Source organism: Pediculus humanus, genomic scaffold, assembly GCF_000006295.1.
Source record: "Pediculus humanus corporis 1103172107910 genomic scaffold, whole genome shotgun sequence".
NCBI lineage: Eukaryota > Metazoa > Arthropoda > Insecta > Psocodea > Pediculidae > Pediculus > Pediculus humanus.
This window is the reverse complement of record NW_002987483.1, coordinates 443,477-457,754: the sequence shown is the minus strand read 5'-3', so window position 1 is coordinate 457,754 and position 14,278 is coordinate 443,477. Positions and strand designations below refer to the sequence as shown.

The following is a 14,278-nucleotide window of genomic DNA, read 5'->3' as shown; positions in this document are numbered from 1 at the left end:
ATGCAAGCAATTATTTGTATAGTTTTTCTTTTTTTCTTTTCGACGATAATTATTATGCCGAAAAAAAAAATATATTATCTTTTTCGCATACCCATCTAAATTTTCACGTAAAAATAAAATTTTATTCGAATTTTTAATTTATACGTCGTGTAATTGATGATTGCAAAATTTTTAGTGCAATAAAAATGTCTCTGTTGCATATTCCTTTAAGCCTGAAATAATAATAAAATGCTTAAGGTAATGTTTTATTTTTATATTTTGGTTTTTTTTTTACTTCCAATTATTCTAAACAAATGTTTAAAAATATCTACTTCTGTTATTACTCTTAGGTCTGCTGCACTCATGAGTTGTTAGTAATGTTAGTTTTAATATACTCGGTATATGTTATTGCAAAATAATTTTTTCAGGGGTTTTGTTTTTTTTTTTTTTTTCTCATTGGACTGTACTTACTTTCTTTTGATTGAGTTGTAACAATAGTTTTACATATTCTTAATGGTTTTTGTGTTTTTTTAGTTTTACAAAAAATGACCTTGAAATTTTGATTTCTTTCGAATCATTATTAAACAATATGCCATTTTTGTCTCATCGTCTATTATATAATATATAGCTTTACAAGTGAAACACTCATTTAAAAATATATTTATTGAACATATGGTTTCTTTTAAGTTTTCAAATGTATTTATCATGAAAATTTTACTTTTTTAAATTATTAAATTTAAATTTATTAATGTCAAAGAGTTTTTCTTAATGTTAAAGAATTATAATAAAATGCTGATATTGTTTTATCGATATTGTTTCCGTTTTTCAAATATTTTCATGAGAATATTTCTTTTTGTTTTTAGATTTGGCCTTGATTAAAACAAAATTTTTAGTTATGAGTTCAGTCCGCTGTTGGGCCAACGCTGGTCGAAAACTCAGTCATAGTTCTCAGGTTTTGATATTTTGCTCATTGAATTCTTTATCTAGGACCCCGATTTTAAAAACGTTTTCGACCAGTTCTCTTATTTTAAAAGATAATTCATCAAGTTTTAGTAAAGATGGTTTTAAAAAATCTGTTCCTCCCCCACCACCAATATCAAGCGGAGGTAGTAGAGGTCACAGAGATGGATTAAATTGTCCAAAATGTGGCGATCCATGTACACATGTCGAGACTTTTGTCAGTAAGTACAGACAATAAATTTTGTGATATCATTACAGCACTATAAATTTACATATTTTCATTATTATTATTATTATTACTTTTTTTCCAGCTTCTACTAGGTTTGTGAAATGTCAAAAATGTCATCATTTTTTTGTTCTCTTGTCCGATGTCGATTCGAAAAGAGGTTTAAAAGAAAACAAAGAAGATGTGAAAAATGGATTTTATAAAAAACCTCCTCCTCCTCCAAAGAAAGTAAGAAATGATTTCCAATTATTGATAATAATAATAATAATAATAATAATTTATAATATTTGTTTTTTTTTTAAATGTTTTTTTTTGGCAGATTTATGAATATTTAAATAATTATGTAATCGGTCAAGAACATGCTAAAAAAGTACTATCTGTAGCAGTGTATAATCATTATAAGAGAATTTATAACAATATTCCAATTAATGTCAGTTCTGATAATTCATCATCTCAACCGCTTTCTCAAAGGGGTGAGTTTTCAAAAATGAAATATCGAGTTGTAAGTTTTAATAAAGAACCATGTTTATTTAATTTATGATTTCCATCATGTTTTTGTGTTACCTCCCTTACAAACTATTTCCGGTTTTTAAAAATTTCACTCATTCATTATTATTATTATTATCGATTCCACGAATTCGGTAAAAGAATATTGTTTTTATCAGATGTTCTTCACCTTAATAATATGGGGTCTTTATCATCAATGGGTGTAGAATTTCAACCGTCACAAAGTGATAATAGAAGGAGTACCGGAGGAAGTGAAATTTTGGATTCGACGACCCATCAACTTCGTTTAGATAAAAGTAATATATTAATGCTGGGCCCGACGGGATCAGGTACGATTACCTTAAACGAATAACGTGATTCAACGGAAATAAGGTTGCCTTCATCCTTCTTCTTTTGTGTATTTAAACTAGGCAAAACGTTATTAGCCCAAACGATAGCTCAGTGTTTAGATGTTCCATTTGCCATTTGTGATTGTACGACGCTAACGCAAGCTGGCTACGTAGGCGAAGACATCGAATCCGTTATAGCGAAACTATTGCAAGATGCCAATTATTCGGTCGAAAGAGCACAAACCGGTATTGTATTTTTAGATGAAGTTGATAAGATAGGAGCCGTACCTGGGATTCACCAGTTGAGAGACGTAGGAGGTGAAGGGGTTCAGCAAGGAATGTTAAAGGTAACCAAGGATTCCTGCCAAGTTGAATTTCTTTGGGGGGGTGGGTGGTGGTGGTGGTGTTGGGTTTTGTAATCGGACATTAATTAAATTAATTTCAGATGTTGGAGGGAACGATAGTTAACGTACCGGAAAAAAATTCACCGAGAAAACTCAGAGGAGAAACAATACAAGTGGATACGACTAATATATTGTTTGTCGCGTCGGGTGCTTACAACGGTTTGGATCATTTAATAAGTCGTAGGAAAAATGAAAAGGTATTTAAAAATGAATGAAAAGGAACTTTCGCAAGGGGTTTAAACAAAACAAAAATTAAAATAATAATTGTTTTCAGTACCTTGGTTTTGGTGTACCTGCGACGGATTCGCCTAATCGTCGAGTTGCATCGCTCGCGGATCAAGCAAATTACAATTCGCCTAATTCAGCCGAACAGGATAATGCGGAAAAGGATGCGTATTTAAGACAAGTCGAAGCTAGGGATTTAATTGAATTTGGAATGATTCCAGTAAATATCCCAATTTCGGGGAAGAAAAATCCCTTTGTTACTTAATAAGAATGAATGAATGAATGAATTTACTTACTCATTTTGTTTTCTCTCTCTCTCTCTCTCTCTCTCTCTCTCCCTTTGATCCAATAGGAATTCGTCGGAAGATTTCCCGTTCTAGTTGCTTTTCATTCTCTTAACGAAGATTTTTTAGTACGGATTTTAACAGAGCCGAAGAATGCGATAGTTCCTCAATATCAAATGTTATTCAGCATGGATAAGGTATAACCGTGGTGTTCATCAGAATACCTGTGAAAAAAAGAAAAGAATGATTGTAATTAATAATAATAATAATGATATTTATTGTCACACACTCCATCCACAGGTTGATTTGACTTTTTCACCGGAAGCATTGAGAGGAATAGCACGTCAGGCGATGGAAAGAAAAACCGGAGCCAGAGGATTGAGAGCCATTATGGAAACGTTACTATTGGATTCCATGTTCGAAGTACCCGGAAGTGATATTTTAGCTGTGCACGTGAACGAAGAAACGGTAGCCGGAAGATCACCGCCCGTGTACATAAGAAGAGAAGAAGATGCCATCGAAGCCAGAGCAGAAGCTAAATAATAAAAAAAAAAATAAAAAAATAAAAAAAAATCCTTTTAATTATTATTTCTACAAAAAAAAAAAAAAAAAAAAAAAAATCATTTTTTTTAATTGCTTAAATTTGTTTTTTTTTTTTTTTTTTTTTTTTTTTCATAGGGAATTGGGTTTAACAAATAAATAAATTTTAATTTTTTTTTTTTTTTTTTTTTTGTAATTTTTGATTTAAAATCAAAAAATTTGTGACAGTTGATGATGAGTAGTCGTTTTATAATTATTATACTTATTATTATTATTATTATCATTGTATGTAATTTTTTTATTCTGTTTTTTTTTTTTTTTTTTCAAATCAAACAAATAAATAAATAAATAATTAATTAATAATAATTAACAATTGTAATCTTTTGAGAAAAAGATGTTTTGTTTTAATAAATTTTTTAAATAAAATATTTATAATAATAATAATAATAATAATAAAAGGAATCATGTGAAAAAAACCAAAGACTTCACAATTAACGTGATTAAAAAAAAAAAAAATTAATTGAAATTGTTTTGTAATTAATCATTGGGGAAAAATGGCGGAAAAATGGCGGAAAGATAGAAAAAAAAATGGCGGCGTTTTATTAAGTAATGTCAAATCATTTTTTTAATTATTATTATTACTAAATATTTAATATATACATAAAAATTATTATATTATTTTATTTTAAATTATCATTTGAAATTATTTTGTGATAGAAATAATTAATTATTATTATTATTATAATTTTATTATGGAAAAATATATATATATTTTATTTTACATAAGTTAAATATTGAGTTTGTGAATTTCGGATGGTTTCCAAGGAAATGTTTATGTTTTGATTTTATTTTTATTTTTATTATTATTATTATTTTTATATATTTTGTTTTTAAAAAAAACTTGTTATATATATATATATATAAAGAAAATTGTATTTTAGGTGTATATACGTTGGATATTATTATCATTATTATTTAAATGTAGTTAGTTGAAATGTAAAAAAAAAAAAGGGGGAAAAAATGGACGCGACGAGATGTTTAGACGATATCGATCCAGATTTTAAATATACGGATGCAAACGTATCACATTCCTGGATAATTAATTATCCCGATAAATTAAAACCAAGTCCGGAAACGTTGAAAATAAGTTCGAAAAATGAAACTTATACGGTACCCATCAATCGAATACCAAGCACAAAAGGAAAAAGGAAAAAAATAATGGAAGCCTTTTTCAGAAAGGTATATATGTAAGGTATGAAGCATATAATCATCATCATCATCATTTAAAAAATTTTCCTTTTTTTTAATTTAAGTTAATAACGGATGAAACTCTTGCAAAATACGGTATGGAAAATGACATAGTCATAGAACCATACGAAACGGATTATTCTGAACATTATAAAAATCCAGACGATTTGCCACTCCCTGGAGAAAATCTAAGTAAAAATGAAAAAGATAAATTAATTAAGGATAAATCCTGTTCGAAAAAAGAAGTTTCCAAATTGGAAAAGATCGACGAGGTACTATCATCATTATTATTATCTACCTCCCCTCCCCCCTTTCCCCTCCCCTCACACCTCCCTCATTCTCTTCTCCTCCTTTCCTCCCACCCTCCTGGAGAAAAAAGAAAGAGTAACTAATAATTTTCATGTATATGTATATTTAAGATAATCGTAAACAATTTTTTTTTTTTTTTTACTTATTTAATTATTTATATATATAAACAAACGAACAAACAAACAAACAAACAAACAAACAAACAATACAATTTGTTATCATTTCAGTTAAAATTAAAATATCCGTTATATTTATCGACTCCTCTCACGTTTGTAAGTCAAATAACTGGAAAAAATAATTTTAGAAGATCGACACCGAAAACGGACGAATGGTGATGGAATACTGGAGGAGGGGATGGGGATGATAAAAATCTATCAGGCAATAATAATAATAATAATAATAATAATAATAATTAATTGTAAACTAATCGATTAACTATTAATTATTATTAATTATCGATCGATCCATCTAATTTATTTTTTTTTTATTAATTATGAGATCAAAAATATTTAAAAAAATTTTCTTTTTATTATAAACAAAACAAAAACCAAAACTAATCGTCGTCCATTTCGTACGAAAATTAATTTATTATTATTATTATTATTATTATTAATGTTTTAATAACCGTTACGCGATATTTTCTTTCACTTTTTCTCATTCCGCCATTTTGTTTTCTTTTTATTTTTTTCTCTTCATTTTTTCTTTTTCAATATACGAAAATCCCTACGGATTAAATTATTATTATTATTATTTATTATTATATTATTATTTATTTATTTATTTATTATTCGTTTTTATTTATTTGTCGTTAATAATAATAATAATAATAATAAAAGTTTTATTATATTTGTTTGTATATATATATACGTATTGAGCAAAAACCGCGAGAGTAAAAAGGACGACACGTGATTAAAAACAAAATAAATATTATTATTATGGTCACTCTTAAACACGATAAGGCTCCTATTTGTCGGGATTTTTATCCCAGATCTCTACCTGATTCCTTAGGGATAAATGCTCGAATTTCGTTGGTGCTATTTCCGAAGAATGTGGGCCGTCCCACATAGTGCGATTTCCTGGATGGTTTCCTCTTCTTTTAAGTTCTTCATAATCTTCTTTAAATTTTCTTTCATTGAATGTGGCATCATGGTTCCCAGTGCTGCTCCCACGATGACCGGAATCGTTTCTGTCTTTACTCCCCACATCCTGGCTATTTCAGCCTATTGTCTGCTTCTTTGGCTGTCTGGTGTTTTTTTCTGCCGGCACGGATACCTCAATTAACTTACACCATTTTTCCGCATTATGCCTGGTTGTGTACTCCTTGGGTAATCCATCCATTCCATATTCTCGGCTTATATTCCAATGGAGATATTGACAAATTTTATTGTGCTTCTCCAGATATTCATGTTTTGCCAATATCAGACAACCGGAAATTAAATGGTCGATGGTTTCCGGCTGCGTTTGGCAAATTCGGCACTTGTCATCTTGGCGGACTTTGAGAATTATACCTTCTCGTTATTATGGGTCCGCAATAAATAATAATAATAATAATAATAAATAAATTTATTTTTTAATTTTTATCGTCTGCTAATAACTATAATTTTTAATTATTATTATTTCCCCTCCCCCCACCCCACTTTCAGATTTTTTCGGATAATTGTTATTATTACACCTTTTGATTTGTTTTCTTTTTTTTTTTTTTTTTTAGTTTTTTATTGTCGCGAAATAACAATAATAATAATGATAATAATAATAATAATAATAATAATAATAATAATAATAAAATGAAATTCGAGCATTTATTTCTAAGGAATATTCTTCGGGTAGAAACCTGGTTGCTTAAACGTTTAAAAACCTCGACAAATAAGAGCCTTGTCGTGTTTAAGACAGTGACCATACTAATAATAATAATAATAATGATAATAATAATATTTTATTAAAAAAAAAAAAATAATAATAATAATAAAACAAGAAAACAAGAAAACAAAACGAAAAACAAATCACGTTCTTATTTATACTAATTTATATATATATATATATATATATATATATATAATGTATGCACATGCATAATGCATTGATGATTATATTACAATATTTGTACCCTAAACGCGATCATTTTAATAATAATAATAATAATATTTTATATATATTTACAAATGAAAAGTTTTTCCACGTGGATTTTTATTCGTCGCGTGAAAATAATAATAATAATAATAAAACACGGTTATAAGTCGCGTTAAAATAAAAAATTTATATATATATATATATATATATATATATATATATATATATATATATATATATATATATCGAACTCGAACGCGTTTATAATTTTAATAACGGCCGAAAATAAAAAATTATTATTATTATTATTATTATTGTACCGAGGTATCGAATCCACAAAAAACTATTATTATTATTATTATTATTATTATTATTATTATTAAGTTACAATATAAGAAAATGGAAGACAATTGAAAATTTTTTTTCTTTTTTTTTTCTTTTATTTTTTTCTTAAATTTTTTCATACCGGATGATTTAACTGGGGTAGGAGGAGGGGAGAGGGGGAAATGGGTGGATGACGGTGATGAGGGGAGGGGTGGTGGTTTCAATTGTAATGATTACGATGGTGGTGGTGAGGGGAGAGTGGGGGCGGTCGTGACGCTGTGTTGGTGGTTTTTCTTTCTCTTAACAAACATTACTTTCAAATTCGCAATTAAACCCCTCCCTCCCCCTCCCCCGAAAAAAAAGAAAGTCGGGGTAACGCAAATTACTATCATTGGCCTAAACCTTGATTTAATAGGGCGGTTTGATAACGTAATCAATAATAATAATAATAATAATAATATTTTATAACTAAATAAAAAAAGAAAATTTTTTTTTTCTCTAAACAATTTTAATATATATTAATACCCGTATTCGTAATTATTATTATTATCATTATCATTTCGATTCGCGATGATGATGATGATAATAATAATAATAATAATAATAATAAATCTTTCTTTCTTTCAAATCCAAATTTTTGCTATTCATTGCCACAATCAAGGAAACCAGAAAAAAAAATTGTTTTTGAAATTTTGAATTTTCCCTCCTCCTCCTTTTTCTTTTAAGCTCCTCCCTCATTCCCCCTCCCTTCCCTTCTCCCCGCTCCCCATTCCTTTAAAAAAAAAATTAATTGAATTGTAAATTCAATTAATATCCCCGTTTATTAAAATTAATTAATAAATACATGAATAAATAAAAAAAATTTTTATTTTAATTTTTTAATAATAATAATAACAACAACAACAATTTATTAATGTATTTGAGCTGATTTCCCCCCTCCCTCTCCTCCCTTTCCCCTCTTTCCTTCCCCTCTCGTGTGCGCGCGTGTTTAATAATTTTGTTATTTTTTTTTTTACATGCACACTCACGACAAACGATTCGACATTTTGTTTTTTTTTTTCATATTGAAGTGTTAACGACCTACGTGATGATGATAATCAAATGATAAAGCATAAACGCGTTTAAAAAAAAAAAAAATTTAATAACAATTATGAATTACTTTTTTTTTTGCAATAAGAAAAACAACCAACAACAACAACAACAAATTCATTGACTATTATTATTATTATTATTATTTTTAAATAAAAGACTAGTGTCGTGCTATCTTGTTCGTTTGTTGTTGCTTGGTTGTAGTTGTTCGCTTGTTTTTGTTGTTGTTGTTGTTGTTGTCGTGTTGCAAAATAATCCCATAGATAATTATTTAAAAATTTTTTTTTTTTTTTTTTTTTTTTTTTTTTTTTAATGAAGGAAACAAACTCTCACTTTCCCCCTCCCCATCACCCCTCCTCCTCTTTCCCTTCCTTCCCCTCCCTCCTCCTCCTCCTCCCCCATCACATTTCGTAATTAAATTTTCGCGATTCGCGAAGGTGAAAGTTTTTTTATTTTTACGTGACTGAATCCCGTTTCCCGTGATAAATTAATTTATTTTTAATGTTCTTATACTTCAGCAACAGCAACAGCAGCAACAGTAGCAACAGCAGCAACAACAACAACAACAACAACCAAATGTGAATCAATTAATAATCACGTTTTCAAACAACCGTTAAAAACTCGGTCCCCCTTCGTTTTTAATTTCTAAAAATACGAACCGTTTCCTCCCTCCCTTTCCCTTTCCCTTCCCCTCCCCCGCCCTTCCTATTTTAAAACGACGACGACAACCAATATTATTATCATCATCATTAAAATTAAAATCCGGACTCGACTAGTATGGAAAATAAGAAAATGAAACGATTTTCTTGCTTCCTTAACAAACAACTCACACGCACACGCACACCCAACTTCCAACCCCCCCCCTCCTCTCTCGCCATCCCATTTTTTCTCCCCTCCTACTCTCTCGAATTCTTCTTCAAACCACCAACAACAACAAATTTTTAAGAAAAATATGTACATAAATAATAATAATAATAATAATAGTAATAATAATAATAAACAATAAAACAAAAAAAAATTAAACAACAGTAAACGATGACGATGATGATGATGATGATGATGACGATGATGGTAGGGATGCTGATGATGATGATGATGATAGGCTGGACCAAAATTGTGATTTATGTTTATCTTATGGAGATGGCACGGAATCTGAAAGAACATCGGACGGCGTTCCATCGCTTGAATTAACGGAAAATGCCTTGGCGGGATTTCTTCTCTGACGTAAAACCGAAGGATCGAAATTCGGATGCCTCCTCGCATGTTTGCTATAATAATAAAAAAAAAAACAAGATAAAATGGCGGAATGATTTTCCCCGTTGTATCTATCGTTTTTTTTTTTTTGGAAAATTCCTCTCACCTGAGATGATCGCTTCTCATAAATCTTTTTTCACACACGGGACACGAGAAATTTTTTTCTCCCGTGTGAGTCCTAAGGTGTCGAGCTAATTCGTCGGATCTGGCAAACCTTTTTCCACAACCCGTCCAACTGCACGGAAACGGACGTTCACCTTAAATAAATAATAATGATAAATACATTTTAATTTTGTCTCTGATAAAACAACAATTCTTTGAATTTGAAAATTTCGAATATTCACATTCACATGCAAAAAAAAAAAAAACCGTTACGAAATTCTAGTTACACGACGGAAAAAAATATAACGGCGACGGCTACGACGATGACGACGGCAACAAAAATAAAAAATTATTTTTCCATAAGTTCCCGCGATGATAATTAATTTAGAACAATTAATAATGATGATGATAATAATAATGATCATAATAATAATAATAATAATAATATAAATCCATCGACTCCATAACTAATAAAAAATTTAAAAAAAAAAAAAAAAAAAAAAAAAAAAACTTTCTTTTCGTTAAATCACGCGCAACGGATTTTTTTTTTCAAATTTTTTTTTGTAAGAAAACAAGATCGGATGTAAGTTAAAAACGCGCGACTAACGTCAACTAATAATAATTACAACAATAACGACGACAACGCGGCTCGAGTGCACGAAAAAATTTTCCATAGAGTAAAAAAACAAAAAAAAGCGAGCGCGAACGTAAATAAAAAAAATTTATCGTAATCGAAAAGCCTTAGAAAAAAAAAAAAAAAAAAAAAAAAAAGAGAGAGAGAGAGAATTAAAAATAATAATAATAATAATAATAATAATAATAATAATAATAATAATACTTTTCACTAATTACTCGCCGCGAAATTAATTAGCGAGCGACGGAATCGGACGTTCGTTAATCGAATGAGTCGGCGGCCATTTTTCTATCTAGATCTTTTACACCATGTGACAATTTATTTTTAATCATTTAAAATTTTTTTCTTTTCCTTTCATCAAACAAAACAATTTCTCACATCATCGAGCGGAAAAATTAAAACGTGACAAATCTCTTCCCATCATCATCATCATCATCATCATCATCATCATCATCATCATTTAAATCTTTTCGGACTCTTAATTATTATCATCATCATCATCATTATTTTTTCCCCGGAAATCCGCGTCCATGTTTTTTTTTTTTTTTAAATTGACTTTCAACGAAAAAAAAAAAAATGAAATCGTAGCAGAATGAAAAAGAAAAAACAAAAAAAAAAAAAATTTTGATTCGTATACGCGTCGTACGATTCACGATCAATTTAATAATAATAATGATAATAATAATAATGATGATAATAATAATAATAGTGAGAAAAAAATTTTTTTTTTTTTTTTATTTCATTTATTTCGAAAACGTTCGCTCGCGGAATTTGATCGTGTACTGAAAAAAAAAAAAAAAATTAAATCCGAGATGAAACGACGTTGCACAAACATTGAAGGACGCACATTAATAATAATAATAAAAATAATAATAATAATAAATAATAATAATAATAAATAATAATAATAATAAATCAAAAGAATTGAAAAATAATACATTTTGTTTCTTTTTTGTATCTTTCCTCCACTTTATATATATTTCATTAACGGTAAAATTTTTTTTTCTCTCTCTCTTTCTTTCTTCCTTTCTCTCTTTCATTCTTTTCTTTTCTCTTTTTCTTTTTCTTTTTGTTTTTTTTTTTTTGTTGCAAAGTGGTTTCACGTAGGATGAATTTCCTGCTGTGCAATTAAATTACTTTTTAAAATTGTGGCAAATTTTTTTTTTTTTTTTTTATTGGCTGAAACGCAAAAAAACCAACCTAGTGGCTAAAAGAAAAATGATGTCGCCCCTTCTCCTTCCCCCTCCCCTCCCCCGCCCCGAAAGCTTTAATTTCCCGTTCGAGGGAAAGATTTACGTGTGCATGTGCGTGCGTGCGTGTTAATTTTTTTTTTTTTTTGTGGGTTTGGGGGGGCAAAAAAGAATACGAAAGTGAAAATCTCGTTCATCGACTTTCCCCTCATTGATCGATCACAATTCGCATTTCCAAAACAAACAAACTTCCCCTCTCTTTCCCACCTTCCCGGAAATTCTGGAAAATTCCTTACAAAGCTTAAAAACAAAATTATTATACGATAAAAAAATTAATTCGACAATTAATAACAATAAATAACCAACAACAGCACTTCGAATCTCGCACCTACGTACCTACCCCCTACCTCCACCCCCCAACCCCACCCCCGTTCGCACACGTGGAAAAACACCCGAGGAAAATGAACCTTAAACGAAAACCTAAAAATGGAACCGTCTCGGATCGAAATCCCTGCCTCCCTGTTTGTCTGCCACTTCGTCCTGTCGTCGTGTTTATTTCATCAAAAATTTTCAGGTACAATATTTAAAACGTCATCGTCGTCATCGTCGTCGTCGTCGTCGTCAAAAACGAAAACATCATCAAAGAATATTTTATAATTAGTCGAAAATTATAAAACGACGACAAAATTTTTCCCTTTTTTCTCTTTTATGATAATTTAGAAAGTGCGTGATGATAGAGTTAATGAGTAAAAGATGGGAATAAAAACGTGGAAGTAGGTAAAGAGTATTCTCATCATCATCATCATCACCTTATCGACTTTTTCCAGGCGGAGAGAAAATAAGAAAAAAAAAAATTTCACTTTAATAATAATAATAAAACCAAAATGTCTTCCCTAAACAAAAATTTCCCACTCGAAACTAATTTTTGACATTTAATTACATTACCTCAATATCATTTTAATTTTTCGTTTCAACTAACAATATTATCATCATCATCATCATCATCATCATCATCATCATCATCGTAATCATAATCAACGACGTCATTATTTTTATTACCTTCTCACTCTCTCTCTCTCTCTCTCACTCTTTCTCTTTAACCAAATGAAAGGAAGTGGAATTTTTTTCTTTTCTTCTCCTTCTTATACGTTTACTTCCGGTTTTTATTTTTTGTCATTTTCTAAAACTACTCGATGAGGGCAAGCATCGTCGAAACTGAGAACTGATTGACGTTCTCATGGAACAACAAACCGAACAAACTGAACGACCGCAAAAATGTCCGTTCACACGGGATGACGTAATAAAAAAAAAAAAACCGGATGGCCTATTTACTCTACCAAACGAGGCTTTCGAAATAAAATTATTATTATTATTATTCATCCGAGGGTTTTAAACATTCTCAACGGTTTTAACCGTTTTGTTACCACCACCACCACCACCGCCTTCTCCCCTTTTTATCATCATTATTATTATTTTCCTTCTGCAAAACTAAAATTTTAACCTCCTTTTGTTTTACTAACCGGATATCTCGTTCCAAAACAAAAACAAACGAATCTCGAATGTCGTGTGACATTCATCGTTCGTGAGGAGTGAGACGACGTGGAAGAAGAATAAAGAATAAAGAATAACCGCGTTCCGCGTTACGTGATCGAAATGATTAAAAATTTCCTTTTTTTTTGTTCGTCTTTTTACAACCGGATACGTCTGGTTACATACAATTAAAAACGTTTAATTTATTATTATTATTATTATTTTTCAATTCTCGTTCGAATCGGGCGACTAAAAAAAAAAAATTTGAAATTATATTGAAAATTTGACCTGGAAAAATTTTACTTGTTTAGGTTGTCGGATAAAAATTAAACGTCCGCAAAAAAAAAAAAAAAAAAAAATTGTAATTTAAACCCTCGAGGAGTTTTTAGGTACGAGCGAGTCCTACAAAAAATTACACGCGACGATGACAAAAACAAAAAAAAAAACGATTTCCGGTTTATAACCATAGTAAGTAGCACATTCGACTCCATTTTGTTTTTTTTTTTTTCGTAACCATTGAAAATTAATTAATAACGTTCATGCTAATTGAAAAAAAAAAAAATTTTAACGACTTTTTTCTCTCTCTCTTTTTTCTACATAAATTCTAAATAAACCTCGTTTTAAAAAATTTTTCAAATAGGAATCGAATCGATAGCAGAAGACGACATTTTCACTTTCTTTCAAGGTTATTTAAAAAAACGGATTTAAAATGTGTATTGATTTTACCGTTACGAAAAAATTTTAAAATTCCAACAAAAACAACAGCAACCGACAACCAACAAAATTATTATTATTATTATTTAAAGGGATCGATGACCCGAATAATAATAATAATAATGATGATGATGATAAAAAAACGGGGGGAAAACCTTTCGAAAAAAATTTTTTTTTTTTTTTTTTTTTTTACCGCAGTAACCCAAGCAAACGTTTACGTCATCTTCGCCTTTTTTTTTTTTTTTTTTAAAACGAAAAACGGGAAACGGGAAACCGGAAACGGAAATCGAAAAAAAAAAGGACGAAAATTCGAGAAAAGGAGGACAAGTGGGAGGAGTAGGAGGAGGGGCGGGAGGAGTATGG

General features: G+C 29.6%; 3 protein-coding genes across 3 annotated transcripts; 2 read left to right on the top strand and 1 right to left on the bottom strand.

Moving 5' to 3' along the window:
* Positions 1 to 874: 874 nt before the first annotated feature.
* Positions 875 to 3,457, top strand: Phum_PHUM399850 (ATP-dependent Clp protease ATP-binding subunit Clpx, putative; the record flags this gene model as incomplete). The annotated part of the gene is made up of 9 exons (XM_002428712.1): positions 875 to 1,160; positions 1,251 to 1,393; positions 1,485 to 1,689; positions 1,831 to 2,001; positions 2,083 to 2,348; positions 2,447 to 2,602; positions 2,680 to 2,850; positions 2,983 to 3,111; positions 3,215 to 3,457. 9 exons carry the CDS (start codon positions 875 to 877, stop codon positions 3,455 to 3,457), a joined length of 1,770 nt encoding a protein of 589 aa, XP_002428757.1.
* A 1,017-nt stretch (positions 3,458 to 4,474) lies between these two features.
* Phum_PHUM399840 (uncharacterized protein) lies at positions 4,475 to 5,346 on the top strand (the record flags this gene model as incomplete). The annotated part of the gene is made up of 3 exons (XM_002428711.1): positions 4,475 to 4,693; positions 4,768 to 4,974; positions 5,239 to 5,346. 3 exons carry the CDS (start codon positions 4,475 to 4,477, stop codon positions 5,344 to 5,346), a joined length of 534 nt encoding a protein of 177 aa, XP_002428756.1.
* A 4,277-nt stretch (positions 5,347 to 9,623) lies between these two features.
* On the bottom strand, positions 9,624 to 10,521 carry Phum_PHUM399830 (uncharacterized protein; the record flags this gene model as incomplete). The annotated part of the gene is made up of 4 exons (XM_002428710.1): positions 9,624 to 9,759; positions 9,852 to 10,002; positions 10,308 to 10,314; positions 10,474 to 10,521. 4 exons carry the CDS (start codon positions 10,519 to 10,521, stop codon positions 9,624 to 9,626), a joined length of 342 nt encoding a protein of 113 aa, XP_002428755.1.
* Between the last annotated feature and the right edge of the window lie 3,757 nt (positions 10,522 to 14,278).